At 47.5% G+C, this 17,210-nt stretch overlaps 5 protein-coding genes across 5 annotated transcripts; 2 read left to right on the top strand and 3 right to left on the bottom strand.

Moving 5' to 3' along the window:
- Positions 1-571: 571 nt before the first annotated feature.
- On the bottom strand, positions 572-2,613 carry ABOM_010376 (telomere-binding alpha subunit central domain protein; the record flags this gene model as incomplete). Its single annotated transcript, XM_022537504.1, has 4 exons — positions 572-863; positions 983-1,361; positions 1,418-2,291; positions 2,344-2,613. 4 exons carry the CDS (start codon positions 2,611-2,613, stop codon positions 572-574), a joined length of 1,815 nt encoding a protein of 604 aa, XP_022385247.1.
- Positions 2,614-3,145: 532 nt separating this feature from the next.
- Positions 3,146-5,119, top strand: ABOM_010375 (karyopherin alpha; the record flags this gene model as incomplete). The annotated part of the gene is made up of 3 exons (XM_022537503.1): positions 3,146-3,385; positions 3,644-4,153; positions 4,208-5,119. The coding sequence occupies 3 exons, from the start codon at positions 3,146-3,148 to the stop codon at positions 5,117-5,119; spliced, it is 1,662 nt and encodes a 553-aa protein (XP_022385246.1).
- Positions 5,120-7,945: 2,826 nt separating this feature from the next.
- Positions 7,946-11,654, bottom strand: ABOM_010374 (cohesin subunit IRR1; the record flags this gene model as incomplete). Its single annotated transcript, XM_022537502.1, has 2 exons — positions 7,946-11,094; positions 11,159-11,654. The coding sequence occupies 2 exons, from the start codon at positions 11,652-11,654 to the stop codon at positions 7,946-7,948; spliced, it is 3,645 nt and encodes a 1,214-aa protein (XP_022385245.1).
- Positions 11,655-12,668: 1,014 nt separating this feature from the next.
- Positions 12,669-13,736, top strand: ABOM_010373 (urease accessory protein UreD; the record flags this gene model as incomplete). The annotated part of the gene is made up of 1 exon (XM_022537501.1): positions 12,669-13,736. One exon carries the CDS (start codon positions 12,669-12,671, stop codon positions 13,734-13,736), a length of 1,068 nt encoding a protein of 355 aa, XP_022385252.1.
- Positions 13,737-14,175: 439 nt separating this feature from the next.
- ABOM_010372 (uncharacterized protein) lies at positions 14,176-15,731 on the bottom strand (the record flags this gene model as incomplete). The annotated part of the gene is made up of 2 exons (XM_022537500.1): positions 14,176-15,274; positions 15,331-15,731. 2 exons carry the CDS (start codon positions 15,729-15,731, stop codon positions 14,176-14,178), a joined length of 1,500 nt encoding a protein of 499 aa, XP_022385251.1.
- Positions 15,732-17,210: the final 1,479 nt, after the last annotated feature.

Raw genomic sequence — 17,210 nt, 5'->3', positions numbered from 1 at the left:
TGGACATCGTTGCCCTCAGAGTGAACCCGGTAAGAAAGATTGTTATTGGGGTTCAAGTTGTCGATTCGACATTTCGGCGCACGGAATCGACACCAACATCGTCAAAGTGACTAAAGTCTAGTACCTTCACGCCTAAATCGAGCTGTGGAATTGTAAACCACAATTCGGGCTCACCACCGCTTAGCGCCAGCAATGATCATCATTAACACTCTCCTTCTCATACTCGTTATTACTACGGAAGTTCTTCGCTTAGGTTTCGGCGTTCTATTCTGATGAGTCTCCCTGCATCTAAGCCTGTTTCTGCTCTATAAAGGATGATTTTTGGGGTTGATATATATACACGCACCTTTTCGCCGCTCGAGCTGAGCGGGCTGTATTTACTCGTAAATGAGGTTTACTGCGTCATGCAGTTACACGAGAGAAGATAGTATATCTTCTGATAGATTTGAGTTGTTTTTGCAAAACTTCATCAGACTAAATAGATCTACAGTGGAACTTATCATGGCAAGAGCCTTGATAATATCCAATTTGAAACCAGCGCAAAGGGGTATAGATATACACAAATGCCGACTCATAAATCAATAGTTGTTTGAAACATACCAAATCGCCTTTCCCAACCGAAGCAATCCTCGCGACTACACCCAGACGTATTGTCAGACATTGCATCTGCGTCCGAGAGATGGGAACACTTGACACCATACTCCTGTATACAACATACGAATGGTCTTGAGGAGGCACGGTCCAACTTTGGAGGGCCTTGACCACTTTCTTCAGCATTTGTCTTCTTCCGTTCCTCAAGATCACCCCAAAGAATGAAAAGCCGCTCCCGTAGAATCGCCAGCTGCTCGGAGTCTTTGCGCAAGCTGGTTGGAGATGACAAAATCAGCGAAGGGCACTAGGCCGGAGGGGGAAAAGGAAAAGGAGAAAAAGAGGAAGAGGAAGAAGAAGAAAGAAAGGAGGGAGAGGAAGGCAGAGGACTTACTCGGTTGCACTCATTTTCAACAAAAACTCTGCGTTGGCATCAGACACAAAAAGTTTTATCTGTTCTTTTGGCTGCCCAGGAGGAGGGGGTAATGCGTCCTCAATGAGGAGACAAAAACGCCACTCCCATCGAGTGATACCATCGTCTTCTGCGTTTCGGTACATGCTACTGCCCGAGTGATTCTCCTTAGGCTGCTGACGGACTGCAAAATCTTTTATATCTGGAGGGAAGAAGTCGACAACACGAACAGTAGTTTTATAACACAGGTTCTGAAATGGAAGACGATACTCGACACCGTCATGGGACTCAAACTCATGGAATTCACTTGTAACGATATCTTCGATCCTCCGTCCACGAACGCCTTCATAACTAGCTTTTACTGCAATCGTGGGTCAATCAGTTGCCTATCCATCAACCCTAGTGCGGAAGCCTTACCATGTTCATTAGGTTTGTTGCGTTCTTTCAATTGTCGAGTTGCTTCGCTTTCTTCTCTCATGCCCCCCAATCTTTTCTTATTGCGGGCTTTTAGACCATCTGTTGGCTTAGCATCTTCTTCAGCCTTCCGCTTTCCAGTGTTGATTCCTCTGTAGTAATCCTTCTTCCGACGTAGAAGCTCTTTAGCATGATCATTCTTTTCAGGATCCACTAAGTGCACGTTATTGTAACGCGCGTTGTGCATGCTAGCTTCGAGCGTTAGGTTGTGACGATTTGCCTTGATGTGAACATATTTCAAACTGATAATATCATCCTCTTTAACATATTCTCGGGCAAAGCTCGCATGTGGCTCCCATAATGTTACGGGTAGGGACATTTGGCCGGGTGGACCAGTCCACTTCTTCCTGCTCCGATAGAACGAATCACCATCGAGGTCATCATCTATAGATGTATGATCCTGCAGCTTCTTATTTGTTGTATAGTCGCTCAAGTACAAGAGTGCTTTCTCGCTGTTCTGTGGGTACAGCTTGACTACTTCACCGATCAGGTCCACAAGTGTACCCTCTCGGATATCCTTTATAGCGGTAAGCTTCCTTTGCGTCCGGGCATCCTGCGTCGAGCTTGAAGCTTGGGAGGTAAAGGACTGGGGAGCTGTCACTTGTGGAGCAGAAGCATTTCGGAACTCTGAGAGCCCAGTGATACTTTCCAGTAGACTCTGACATCGTCTCTTCTCCGTATAGGACGGCTCAAAGGGAGTCGGACCGGAAATAGGTGCATTAGTACATAATGGGTCCGGGTCAAAGCGGAAGATAGCCCATGGTACGTTCGCTCTGTCCCCTGCAATCCCGAGTGGCTTACCGTTATAATTTCTAATCTGTGTTTAATCTGTCAGCGTAGGCCAGATTATCAAAGATTGGGCAACACACCCAGAGGTTCCGCAGTAGGACTACATCACCCTCTTGCACAGGAGGCAGATGAGACTCGTTATCTTTAAAATACTTGACTTTCAGTCCATCCCACACATGGCCATTCTTCAAATTATCAGACTTCAAAGTGAAGGTTATACAAAGCGAGTTCGACGTCTTGAACACGCCTTGGAAAACATCGACAACTACCCCAATTACAGTTACGTTCCCCTGTGATCGAAGAGCAGCGGGTATGTCAATCACGGTAGAAGACGACGAATTGTTCGCCATGTCAAAACTTATGTTATAGTTGAGCGTGATAAGCTCATGGTCCTTTAAAACGGGTCTGTAGCTATATCCAATTGCCCTTGTAGCTGGGTAAGACGTAAATCCCCTATAACGAAGGCACGATATGCGATAATGTCAAACGTATGGAAGTCAGGGGATCAATACCAAAGAGCTGTAGACAGCGACACAACGCGTCTCACCAGTTGCTCAGCGCTAACTTCGCTTAGGCGGGTGTGGCGCTTACGAGCGGGCGTGGCCGAAAACAGCAAATCAGAGGCCTATCCCGTGACTGAACAATCCCACCTCCGGCCAAAGCAAGCATCAACACTTTTTTCCCCTCCTTCGTCTTTTGCCCGCATATTTCCCCCCAGTGAGGCTTCTAGTCTTCTTATCTTATTGACGCTTGCTCATCAACTTGTGGGCTGCTATCATTTGATTAATTTTCTTCGACTTTTCTTCTTTCTAAATTTTTCTTTCATCTAGAACCTCAGTGGTTCGTGCGCTTTGTTTTCACCCCTCAGTGTCCTAAGCAACCATGGCCGAGCGCTACATCCCAGAGCATCGTCGCACCCAGTTCAAGGCTAGGAATCAGTTCCGGCCTGACGAGCTTCGTCGTCGTCGTGAGGAGCAGCAAGTCGAAATTCGCAAGCAGAAAAGAGAAGAGAATTTGGCCAAGAGGAGAGGTATCCAGACCCGCGATGGCGGGATTGGTGTGGGAGACGGTATGGCCGCTGCAGCCGAGAGTGATGATGAAGCCACTGCCATAGAAAGCGAGGTATGCTCTATCTGAGGTTTTATTATTCATTTCTATTCGCATTACTCTAGATAGCTGTCAATTTGTTCTCGCCCAAACTGTTGTGTTTTTTTATTTTTTTTTATTTTTTTTATTTCCCTTATGCGCCTAGCGACGAGGTTTTCACCGCCCTATTGCTGGTCGTGAGCTTGAGGATGGAGCACACGACCACCTTTCACTCATCAACCCAGTTGGTCTTTGTGCTTCTAGAAATCAAATGGCTAATGAAATATTTTTAAGCTCAATGTGGAACTACCGGAGATGGTTAAGGGTGTCTTCTCAGATCAGATCGAGTCACAGATTCAGGCCACAACTAAGTTCAGGAAACTGCTTTCCAAAGAGCGCAACCCTCCCATCGAGCGCGTTATTGAGACTGGTGTCGTGAGCCGTTTCGTGGAGTTCCTCCGTTCTCCTCATACTCTAGTTCAATTTGAGGCCGCCTGGGCCTTGACCAACATTGCATCTGGATCTGCTCAGCAGACCCAGGTGGTTATCGAAGCCGGTGCTGTGCCCATTTTCGTCGAGCTGTTGAGCAGCCCGGAACCTGATGTTCGGGAGCAGGCCGTTTGGGCTCTGGGTAACATCGCTGGTGATAGCCCTCAATGCCGTGACTTCGTCCTCAACGCTGGCGCCCTCCGTCCTCTCTTGAATTTGATCAACGATGGCCGGAAGTTGAGCATGCTGCGCAACGCTACATGGACTTTGAGTAACTTCTGCCGTGGCAAGACCCCCCAGCCCGACTGGAACACAGTATGTTGCTTTACAAACACTACGAAGAAGCGAACTCAGCTAATGCCCTTTTAGATCGCTCCTGCTCTTCCTGTCCTCGCCAAGCTTATCTACATGCTTGATGATGAAGTCCTCATTGATGCTTGCTGGGCTATTTCCTATCTTTCCGACGGCGCGAACGATAAGATCCAGGCTGTTATTGAGGCAGGCATCCCTCGTCGCCTTGTTGAGCTTCTTATGCACGCCTCAACCTCCGTTCAGACTCCTGCTCTTCGGTCGGTTGGAAACATTGTGACCGGTGACGACGTACAGACCCAGGTTATCATCAACTGCGGTGCTCTTCCCGCCCTCCTCTCTCTCCTCAGCTCTACCAAAGATGGTATCCGTAAGGAGGCTTGCTGGACTATTTCCAACGTCACTGCCGGCAACTCCAGTCAGATCCAGTCCGTCGTCGACGCTGGCATCATTCCCCCGCTGATCAACTTGCTCGCCAATGGCGACTTCAAGACCCGCAAAGAAGCTTGCTGGGCTATCTCCAATGCCACTTCTGGTGGTCTGCAGAAGCCTGAGCAGATTCGCTACCTCGTCTCTCAAGGATGTATCAAGCCGCTCTGCGACCTGCTTGCTTGCCCTGACAACAAGATCATCCAGGTTGCTTTGGATGGCCTTGAGAACCTCCTCAAGGTTGGTGAGATGGACAAGGAGGCTGCACAGACTGGCGAGGCCCGCGTCAACCGCTATGCTCTGTTCATTGAAGAGGCCGGCGGTATGGAGAAGATCCATGACTGCCAGAACAACGCCAACGAGGAGATCTACATGAAGGCCTACAACATCATCGAGAAGTACTTCTCTGATGAAGAAGAGGCCGGTGGTGATATCGATGAGCTTGCTCCTCAACAAACCCAAACAGGATTCACCCTCGGCACTGCCCAACAGCAGCCAGGTGGTTTCAACTTCGCCAACGGTGGCGACTCCATGGACATGTAAAAGTGGGATTTTATCTGAAATTAATCATGACACAATTGAGACTCGGGCTATCTGATTCGATTCTACTTCCTGCTAGATCCTTCGTGGCGCAGTGCGGCCGCCGTATAACGAACAAAAGCACCACCAACTTCGCAGGGCGATCTGGCCTTGTAGCGTTCAAGGCGAAATTTGGGTTGCGTTTCCTGCCTTCAAAATATCACTTTAAGTCCATTCCTGTATCCCTTTCGTCTCCCCCTTTCGATGTTCTCTTCCTCCCACCCCTCACCTGCTATGATTTACTTCCCGTTTGTTGGCCGTTCACGATAAACCAGATGCACCATCATGTACCCCTTCTACACTTCCCTATTTATCGTAGCATCCCATACACCGGCGTAATCGTTTGTTCATTCGGTTTTTCTTTTCTATTTCCTATGTGTTCTTTCACAGTTTTCCTAGGATGTGGTCTCCTTGGCCTAAGTGCTGTTCGTCGCTTCCTGAGGCAGTAAATTGGTCAAATTGTTATCCAGACGGTGGTTATCATAAACCGCAGATTCGGCGTTTTTTGAATACTGGAGATCCACGGGCTTATATATCGATAGACAAATATACTTCAAAAGTCGATTAGGTCCCGTGGCGACGGATAGTTCGATAGCCAGCCAAGAAAAGAAGCATCCCTTTCTCTTCTTACTTGCCATCTACAGCATCTAAACAGCGTAGCTACTATCTACTCCCATAACACACTACTGTGGCAGGGTGCGAACAGATCGTGGTGGACCCCCTAGGGCCGCTGTGGCAAGTCATATGATCGCCCTCGCCGCCCCTACCGCTTCCTAAAAATAGGTAGGGATATGAAGCCTTTCAACGTCATATTGTTTTGAATATCATCACCTTTTTAGGAGTTCTGATTTCATAATGAAGTCAGGCCTTGGGCAAATTGAGCCTATTTAGGCTAGTTCCTGAATGCCTGAATACCTGCCTACCAATCTGATCAAAATGTCTGCTTCTCAGTTGTCTGAATATTATACTCAGCTTGACAATCTGTCTTGTATGTCTTTTTCTGAGCCTGAGCGAGCAGTAGGATATGGTTATCCCGAGATAAGTGGTTTAAGATCCTTTTTAATACGAATTAGGCTTCGATTATAATAATATTGCTGAATATCTCGATACTACTGAGCGGTCTGTTAAATATACAATTCAGATAGGCTATTCTATCCCTAAGAAGTCTCAGGATAGGTCTGGAGAGATCGAGAAGTACAATATTGAGTATATTATTGAGTTTATATCTCAAAATCGTCGAAATTGTTATTTAATCTATTGGAAGATAATTAAAGAGCTTAATCTTAACTGCTCAGTTAAAGCTCTGTGTAGAATTTTATATACTTGAGGCTATAATTATCAAATTGCTCTGTACAAATCTTCTCTTAGTAAGAAATACTGCCGGTAGTGTCTAGAATAGGCTTTTTGATATTGATCTCTAGAATAGTAGAATAGTATTCTTTTTACTAACAAGATCTGGATAACCAGTTAAACAAGTTATTAAAAGATCTGGATTACTTGTATAGCTGGTAAAAGAGCTTAATAATATCTGTCTATAAGATAGATATTAAAGACTGCTTAGCTGGATATTCTGGGGCTTAATCCAGGTGTTACGCCTGGGGCTTCGTCGAATGCAACCGACCTTTGGACGGTCGAGCTCGATCGGACCAGCGAAGAGGATCTCAAAGCATCGATCCACTTCGAAGTAGTATAGCACTATATAGACTATGAGCGGCGGGTATAAGAAGGCGCTCCCAACCCCCGAACTTGGGAAGCCTTCGGAGACCTCGCTCGGCCTAATATGAACCCCACGTTTGCAAGAATCACAATATTTTATCGCTTATTTTTGACTATATTAATATACAAAAATATCAATATAGTATTGAGTCTATTCTACAGCAAAATAATCCTAGTAGTTATACTGCTATATCTACTATTGATGCTCTAGAAGTATAGAGAATCTATATAATATACTGGTCTGTCTTTTTATCTAAGCTTTCCCCCTATTAAAACCGTATAGAATTAGATAAAGGACTATATTCAGATAAAATATAGAACTATAGATTTTATCAGCTCAAGCACTCGCTTAAAATCTATAGTTTTAGAAGTCTGGGATAGTATCCCTGAATGGCGACTTCAGCTTCTGATAATAAAGATATCTTACCGTGTTGAGGCAGTTATTCAGGTAAACGGGGTTTCTACTGAATACTAGATAGACGCCTCTAGTTTTTCTATATAAATGACTTCTATATAGCTGAATAGCTTCAATTTCATTGAATTTCATTAAACCGGCAGAATACTAGGTGGCGAATTGACTAAGTGAACCGCCCTACAGGGATCAACAAGTTCTCGAACCCTGCCACAATAACGGCACTGCCAGACATACAATCGATACCCCACTTTCAAATAATCGTAGAGGCTAAGACACGGAGAAGAAAGGTCCTTAAGTATATACAAAAGCAAAGACATAAGTTACATAGCAATACATACATCGCAGTTAACGCCGGCAAGCACGGCCTTCACATGATAGAAAGACAGCAAGATGAAGAAGAGAGAAGTAAGGATAAACAACGGTAAAAGGAGATACTCAAGGGGAAGGAAATTAAGATAAGAAAAAATTTCGGCCTAATAAAACCTGTAGAGCTGACAGTCATGGCTGGAATAGTAGTGACAAAGATCCACGGACCAACACCTTTGAGGAAAAGCCTTCGTACGAAAATAAATAAAAAGTCGAATGAAATAAGAAGCAACTCGAGCTCATCCCTTTTACCGAAATCATAGCTAGACAGATAATATTACTCCATTGGCAAATCAATCACCCATAACTTCATCGTCGTCTGGATCAGCAGCAGCATGATTTTCATCTTCCTCTTCATCGTGATCTTGTTCGATGTTCTCGTCTTCTACCAGGCCTCTGGCTCGTAGATCCTCGTCCTCGTCTTCTTCTAGATCGAGATGCACCTCCCCTATCTCTTCCTCTTCTTCGTCGTCGTCGTCGTCATCGTCTACTCTTTCAGCGGATTTAGCGTTACCTTGTCGCTTGCTTGAGCTGCTTTGGTTTCGGTTCGGCTCCGAGGAAGTAGGTAGTTGTTTGCCCTTGGGTCGGGGGTTCTTGGGTTTACGCTCGTCGAGGAATGCGACTACTTCGCGGTAGTTCTGGCCGAGGTCGTGTTTGTGCTTGACCAATCTTTGCTTGAGCTGCCCGCGTTCTTCGCCAGAGGCGTCAATGACGCGGCCTACAATCGCTAGGACAATCTTGCCTGTGAGTTCGCACAGGCGCTGTTCAGCCACGATTCTGGATCGTAGGCGCTCGGTGGCTATCATTTCTGCTTCGGAACCAGAGTCGTTTTCGTCATCGGGGTCCTTTTCCTCCTCTGAGTCGGATATAGGTTCGTCGTCGTCCGCGGGCTCGTAGGAGAAACGTAGCCTCTTCGCATATGTACGCTCTGCGACACTGTGGATTTTAGCGATGAGTTTGGAGGCTTCGCCTGCGATCTCATGGACTAAGCCCTGTGTCTGGAGAATGACGTCTTCATCATTACTGGCTTTTAGTCCCGCATGTCGGAGGGTGCCGAACAGGGTCTGTAGGTCCAAGAGTGTTGCTGTTGCCGAGAAGCGTATATCATCCAAGCCAGAACGTGCCTTCATGATGGCGACAAGTGTCGAAACGAATAATTCCCGGCTCTTTGTTAAGACTTCGAAATACTCGGTATCAAAAGAAGCCTTTCCAGTGCTTAGAGCAGTTGTCAAAGACTGGACCTTCCACATGAAGTAGAACAGAAGTGTCCGTATGCTGCTGCTCACAAGTTCTGTCTCTGCCTTTGCGGATTCTTCATCGTCTTCAGTCTCGCGCAAACCACGCTCCACCAGATGCAGAAGGATATTGAAAGGTATCTCAGCAGTGTCTTTGTTCTTGCCCTTTGACCGTGAAGGTGGTGTTGCTTCCAAAATCTGTGTGCAGTCGGTTACACTGGCAAGGTTGGAAATTCTCATCACGGTATTCGTAAGTTGATTGAGAGTAGAGTCAGGTATTGATCTGCCCTCTAGAACTTCCTTCTTCCGGGCTAATGTGCTGAGTGTATCGATCATGCCCTCCCACAATTCCGAGATCTTATTATCCAACGCTTCCCGCATATCATCTGAGCTCTTTGCATGAAGAAAAGCGACACTAGCCTCTGTGAGCACATCCTGATCAGAGTGCGTTAAGAACTGCTTGTTGATGTCGTTCAGTAATGATGTATAGGCGGTAGCATCTTTCTGTAAGTCCTGTATCTTATCGAGATCGACAAGATGTTCAAGTCGGAGAACAGCAGAAGCAGCCTCTGGCACAGAGCCGAATTTATTCAAGAGTTGGGGGATGATCTGCGCAAGGTTGTGCGCAATCTCTTCTTGAATTTCAGGAATCTTGTCAGTCAATGCCTTGACCTTCCGGCCTCTTTTATCAATATCAGACTTTGCGACTTCGAGAACACGCAACTTAACAGCACTGCATAGTACTTCTAAGAGGATGACCTCCTGCCCTTCCTGCATCTTGTAAAGGTTTTTGATGGAACCTGAAGTGTCATCCTCCGACGAACTGTCTTCAATCTGGGAATGATCATAAAGCAGATACCCAGCCAAAGATTGCCATTGAGATAACTCCTTGAGGTAAGGATAAATAGCTTCAGTAACAAGAACAAATCGCGTATTGACAGGAGTGCCGGAGAGCGCATCCTTCGATGCAGAGGTGGGCTGGTCGGGTTTATATTCATTTTCAAGCTCGTCGTAAGATTGAAGAGTATCGACTAGACATTTGAACTTGATCCACGAACCTTTAGGCGATTCGAAGTCATCTTCATCCTCTTCACCGAACATTTCATTGATCTCGTCTCGAACTTCTTCGATCGTGGAATCGAACACATCTTGAACATTGGCGACAAAGAAACGACCAGCTGCTTTTCGAATCCGTGGTTCCGAGTCGAAGACAAGTCTTCCCACTGTGTCAATGTCGCTGGGCTCAATTAATCCGGCCTCCCGAATCAAATCCACTAGTTCAATCGCAGAGGCCCGTACCGCAATGTCTGCATCACGGGCAGCCATTTCCACCATTCGTTGACGGAAGCGCGCGGTAAATGACCGCATGCCTGCAATGTTATCTTTATTCTCATATAAGCTGCGAAGTTGGTTTACGACGATAAGGCGTGTCTGGGCGACGGTGTCAGACAACATCCAGCCGAAGTACCGAAGGAACTGTCCCTCGAAGAAATATTCTCGGTAGCTACGTATCCATTGTCCCAGTGCTGCCATACTTTCTGCACGAATGTTAGGGTCGACATCCCGATATCGGTGAACGAAGACGACATTGACGCCGTCTTTAAGGTATTCATCGATGATCTCCAGCTTCTTTTCGCCCTCTTCAATGGCCTTCTCGATAGCGGATGCTCTTCCTTGGTTCACCGACTTCTTTTTCTTCTCAGTCTCGAGCTGTTTGCGAGAAGTAGAAACTGATGTCATCAATTCCCGGGCGACGTCGCAAAGAGCACACATGACTGCCAGTAAAATAACAGTTGAGGTATGTCTGAAAGGCCGAGAGTGCGACGTTGACATGGCAGATAACCAAATTTCGAAATTCTCGAAGAGGTTCTGATCGTCGTATAAAACCGATGAATGATGAAAGGTCTGGATTAAGGACTTGAAGAATTCTTCCAAGACCGGCTGGAAAGCCCTGAACTTCTTCGCTCTAGAGATCAGGGGCCACTCGCCAACTCCTTCTTGTTGATATTCGTTTTGCAAGTCCTCTACACGGTCCGGTGCGTGGTCGACATCATTGATATGGTCTTGGGTTACTTCAAGATCTGTTCCTGTACACCTGAGCACAAAGTTAACCATATCACGCAGTGCCTGAGACTGCTCTCTCTGGTATCTCGAAAGCCATTCGGCAGCAGTAGTGTCGGCATTGCGCCCTTTACCAAAAACCTCCGCTACACAGTAGTAATCACCATTAGCCACATCACCACAATGATCAGGAGACAACGGTAAATTTACCATAGAGACCCCGTTCACCGGCAGCCAAGCTGGGTCGCACCATCGGTTTCCTGGGGCGGGAGGAAACGGTTTTCTTTCCATTTGTAGCAGGTCGGAAGGCCAGCTGGCTCCCGATTCCATTACCAGCTACTTTAGGCTTCTTCGCACTGCGAGGCTTTGCTTTAGCCTTCGGCTCGGACGTCGCTTTCTTCGATGACGCTTTACGTGCAGCGCGTCTCTTCTCTCGGAGTTCTTCTTCATCAGGTTCTTCGTCGGCGGACTCGTCAACATCGGGCTCGGACGCGTCTGCAGCCTCCTCTATATCTTCCTCGTCATCGCCGCCGGCACGTTTGCGCTTAGAGCTTCCTGCGATCGCACTATCATTGGCGGTATAACTCTGGGCGAACAATTCAGGCTTCCGCGTCACCCGACCAGACTTTCTTCTGTTTGTGGACGGGGATGAAGCTTCTTGAGTGGGCCCGGGCTGAGGGCTTGAAAGCGGCGGTTCAGTCTCCATTGTTGTCGGAAGTATTTAGAACACTAGATAGTCATCGTAGATGTATTAGTTTACATTGCGACTGAATTCCCGGTGACACATGGTCTATCAGTCAGAAGTGAGGCGTACTTGGACGTGGGGTTCAGATGATGATGGAATTCGGGGGATGCTGAACGCGATTATTGTTAGTTTTCCTAGCACAGCACCTGCGGCTTTGCGCGCGCGTGTTGCAAGTGTACGCGATCGGACAGACAACAAAAAACAAGTGGGAGCGAAAGCGTTTCGAGCCTCAATGGGAAAAAAGGTGCATTGAGGATACCGTTCCGATGCGTCGAGAGTGGGACTCCAGAAAGTCGAAGTGAGGGGAGTGGGAACACGGTGAACTGTTCTGGCGGACGAAACAGACGCGCTTTGGTGCCTGGCGATGACGGGCTCCGAAAGTGAGTCGGTGCCTCAGGCGCCAGGTTTGTCCCTGTCCGTTGTGTGATGGTGGCCTCAGTCATCCAACATTGAAAACATGGATCAAAACGGTAATGAAACGGTATGATCTTCCTAGTGCGTAATGATTGGCATCGCCAAGAAAGCCTCGCCCGGGGGCGAACCCTAAGCCCTCATCATCTGCGGAGAATCTCAGTATTGATGCCGTAATAGAAACCTCCTCGGTCTCCATCATCGTGGCATGAATGCTCATCTCCAACTCAACATTGGAAGAGCCAAGACTGCAAATTCAATGGTTGATACACAAGGGCATTACACCCCGCTTCCAGCTAATCATTCAAGGGGGTCTGCAGGATCACCTGGTCGGACCTCTCGGCGTTGTTTGGCTGCCCCGGAAAATCAGATTGATCCCAATCCATTCTCCATGACGCCATTTTACAGATATTTCAATAGATCCCATGAATGGCAGAGTATATCATACCGTGAATATCCACACCTTCGATTTTCATTCTTTCCATTTTCCTCTTTCATTCCCGTCTTAGAACCTTTTCTCTCTTTTCTCGGAGACCGTCCTCTATGCAGATCACATCCAGAATCATGCCTATAAAATCACCCTTTGAGGCTTCCATTGCCAAACCTGGACAAGGCAATGTTGTCCTTTCACTACTGCCTCCTTCGAATCCTACCTTGACAACTCTCACCTACAAATACCCCCTCAAGCTCCTCACAAGAACACCCGGCTACGTACCTCAATCCTCCGCTCTATCATGTCCCGTTTCCCGTCCAGTCCACCTCTACCTCCTCACCTATGGCGGCGGCCTCCTACCTGGTGACCACATCGAGGTCTCAATCAAACTCGAACAATTCACAAGAATGGTCGTAACAACGCCACAAGGAACCACAAAGATCTACAAAACAGAGCCCAGCAGAAGCGTCAAGGGCCGCCGCGCCCCGGGGCGAGTATTATCAGACAAGAGCCGGCAAACACTAGACGTACGGATCGAAAAGGGAGCCGCAATGTGCTACCTCCCCGATCCAGCCGTGCCATACAAGGACAGCCGGTACGAACAAGTCCAAACATTCACAGTCGACAGCACAACAAAGGACTCCCAACGGAGCAGCCTCTGCATGCTAGACTGGGTGACAGAGGGACGCAAATCCCGGGGCGAGAACTGGGACTTCCACCTCTGGAAAGGCAAGAACGAAGTCTACAGCGTCGACGAATCAGGCAAGAAGAAGCTTCTGCTCCGTGACTCACTCATCCTTGACGAAGAGCTCGACGAAGGATCGTTAGAAGACGAGCATGAGACGCTGAACCGCACTGGTGTCATCCGGGAGCGGACACGACCTCACGGTATTGTGGGCACGTTGATTCTCTACGGACCTGTGTTTGAGCGCCTTGCAAATTTCATCATGGATCGGTTTACGTCGCAGCCACGGATCGGAGCTCGGAATTGGTCATCGTCCGCTCCTGCAGCTGTAGAAGCACCTCCAAATTTCGACTCGAAGGTCACCTTCACCGCTGCTCGTGTACGAGCAGGTTTTGTCCTGGTTAAGTTCGGGGCCGATAATTTCGAAACAGCCAAGGATTGGCTGGGGAATATTCTTCGTGAGGAGGGAACCGTTCTCAACGAATTTGGGGAAGAAGCATTGTGCTGTTTGTGATTTGGTTGTGCATTTGTTTAGTTTATTTTCTATTTCAGGTTATGGGCAATAGTCCCAACCCTTTGCATGCAGGCTGACCGCCACAAGCTAAAAACAAGAGGACTGTGGAAGTCTATCAGATGATACCCAAAACTGGATCCCAGACGATCTTATCTTTCTACATATCACATTTGATGCACCAAATACCAAAACATGAATCATCTCGCATCATATCATTTTGCATTGTTCTAAAGTAGGAAATGGTAAAAGTAGCTCTCGAAATTCTAAGGAAACGATAAGACAACTCGTAGGGTATCTACTCAAAAGGAACCTCAACACCGTCGAAAAAATCGTAAAATCACTGCCTAGCATGGTGCATGCGGCATGTTGGGCCGATTTGGCTGTACAGCCACACCTAATCTATAAATACTGTATGCAGAGAGTGTAGGCAGGGCACAGGTTAGTGCCACCAATCAGAGAACTTGGGTCTCCAATCCTGCTTAGTGGCACTCTGTAGATCGTCAACATTGAGGATATCAACCCCTTCGCGAACCAGAACGGTCCAGATATGATTCCTCAAACTCCGAGGCCAGCTAGGCAACTCCCAATACCGAACTTTGAGTCCGCGCTGGTGGGCGCCCCGGATTTGCGCTTTTATCTTGTCTATTTGCCGATCACTGAGGTGTAACAACCAAGGAAACCCGATCGACTGCCTAAAAGAAACAGATGCATAGTAACTGTTGGTCCAGTTGAACGTGTCGGGGCCAATCTCGTCACCGAACAAGCCCGAGAGGCCCTGACCGACATTCTCGTTGGACCGGTCCGTCATCATCCCTTCATCCTCTGGGATGTGATCTTCGAAACCTTGGCTCCCAACTTTATCTATGTCATAGTCCTCAGCCAATCTCTCCAAAGGGGCATCGAAGAAGATGTCTCGATACGTGGTGTTCGCAGCTACCATGTTGAAGGGAGTATTGCCCGTTCCCACAACGGTGATAGGGCCTTTGACCACATCAGTACCGTTAAAGTGGGTAAGATAGCCACGTGTGCGGAGGGGTGACAACTGCTCGACGACCGTATTCCATGTCGCGTCTCCATCAGTTTTGAAATCAATGAGGAGGATAAGGCTTTGGGATGGGTCCGTGTCGAAAACTCCCTGCAACGACTGATCTACAGTAGGGTGGAGCTTGGTAATTGGGTTTTGTTTCTCTAGTATCTTTATCAAGGGATTAAGGTATAAGTTCCTCAGTGTGCGCTGCCGTGTCAGCGACGAAGTGGTATGGCCCACGTATAGTTCGTCGTCGAAAAGCCATACGTCGGCTTCCACGCCAATACAGCCCGCCTGTATAGCAGAGAACAGGGGAACTGGCCGCCAATAGTCATTATGCGAATGGCATCCAACTGGGATAATATCTCTGGTGAAATCTGTGGGCCAATGAGAGCCGTTCGCGCCCAATCTTTCCTCGTGTTGCCAACGGAGAACTGAGAAACGGTCGACGTCATCCGAGAAGAACGTTATGACAATGCCACAGGCGATAATAATGAACTGAATGATGCCTCTATAGGCGTGGTAAGTAACCTCAGTAGTCGACGCGTCGCGACTTGGGAAACTTACAGCATGACGAAGAATCCCAGGAGAGGGAATAGCAGGCAACGGGTCAGCTTAGGTTTCCTACACCGTTTCCGAGAGTGGTTCGGGGCACGACTTGAGTTGGCGAGCAATGGTAGTACATTATCAGACTCGTTGTTCCCGGGCGTAGTGAAAGGAGAGTTCGTGGCCAGTCTACTAGTATGTCTCCATGCAGGTAAAGTCTCCTGCCGGGTAGGTCCAGTCAAGAAGTCCTGCTCGTTCGCTTCACCGCTGGCAGGCTCTTTCACAGACAATTTAAATTCTTCTAAACCCGCCTTAGGCTCTGCATCTTCACTGTCGCGATAACGGTCAAAGGGGACGTTGTTTGCCTGAGGTGTAGCAATGCGGGTACCAGACACAGGTGGGGAGCGGAAAGGGGACGACATTCTTGGCCATAGGTCCTTGCCGATGGCGATCCTGCGGCTGTAGAGATAAGGGAGAGTCAAGTGACTCAAGTCTAGGTACTCTCGTCCTTCAGGAAGTCTTCCATGTTAGGAAGAGGTCTTTGATTTATGACGAGTTCCCCCGAGAGCAGTTCACGGTGAACGCTTTGTGTAGAATCTTTTTGAAACGATAAATTTTTAGGCTGCTTAATTCTCCACGACCCAAGTAGTAAGACATGTGCAGTGTTGGATATCGTTATTGGGTCAGGACAGAAACATCGGCAGGTCTTTCCACCGTCAGCCCATATGCTTCCGGTAGCTCGAGAGTCGAGAGTAGTCGCGCGGCGGGATAACCTGAGTCAACGTTGGTAGGATAAGAGGCTCTCATTCGCTGAACTCTACACCTGTTGATGAAGAGGTGGAGTGCCTAGACCCTGAGGGGACCCTGAGAAGGCACTGCAGTCCGTATGGTAGGTTTGATATAGAACTTTTGGAACTTAGCCTGGACCCATGGTTGAGCACAGCCTCTCACAAAATTAAAACAACCTCATTGCTAGTTCATAGTATTCAAAAATAGAATGGTAACCTGGATTGTACTGTAGGTACTAAGATACTCGGGGCAAACGCTGCTAGTAGTGTAGCTACTGTTACTACTAGTAGTAACTAATGCACATCAGTACTTAGTGATACTAGTGGTTGACCAGGAAGCTTACAAATGTATGGGTGTATCTAAAATTTAATCACGCGGAGTAAATAATTGGCTCACTTCTTCAGACGCATTTTTAGCACCAGTCAGCAGCCACCACCGAGGCATGAATCAGTTTCTACTCGGAATATATTTACAACGGAATGCATGACGTCGCTGGGTATCACTCGACATCCATGACCCCAGACATTCATTCTGTTTTCAGAACTCCCTTACCCATGGCTCGGAGGATTACGCGTAAAGCTATGTGCAGTACGGAGTACGCAGGTGACCTATCATAACAATTCGTGATGTGATCGATCGGCAGAAGCCGATAATTGCATACCTTTCTTTGACTTTTTTTTTTCCCTCTTCCCCTCCTCCTTTACACTTAAGCTTCCGCTGGCTCTAAGCGAGCAACCATGAATCTTGAAGAGCTTCTTAGGGTCTGAGCTTATATGTATACGAACTACTCTGTACTAGTGGATTATAGTGAGCAATCCTTGTAACAATACATCCACCTTCTAACCGCATGGATTAAGCGTAAGAAACCTGGCAGGAAATTCGTTTTCAGCACAGGATTGTAGTAACAAGTGTTGCCTAGGGAAAGTACGTACGATGTACCACTGCATAGCCACCACCTACCATTACCCCACGTTACTCATTACCAGTCTCCACTGTTCTGTCCGGAACGATGGTTTCAGAATGCGACGATTTCACCTTTCAACTTGGAACAATATAGACGCCCGGCGTCACTGGCTTGAGAAGAAAAATACACTAGTAGATACATTCCATTC

The sequence above is a fragment of the Aspergillus bombycis genome (assembly GCF_001792695.1).
Source record: "Aspergillus bombycis strain NRRL26010 chromosome Unknown contig00109, whole genome shotgun sequence".
Taxonomy (NCBI): domain Eukaryota; kingdom Fungi; phylum Ascomycota; class Eurotiomycetes; order Eurotiales; family Aspergillaceae; genus Aspergillus; species Aspergillus bombycis.
Note: the sequence above shows the minus strand (reverse complement) of the source record. Positions and strands in the feature narration are given on the sequence as shown.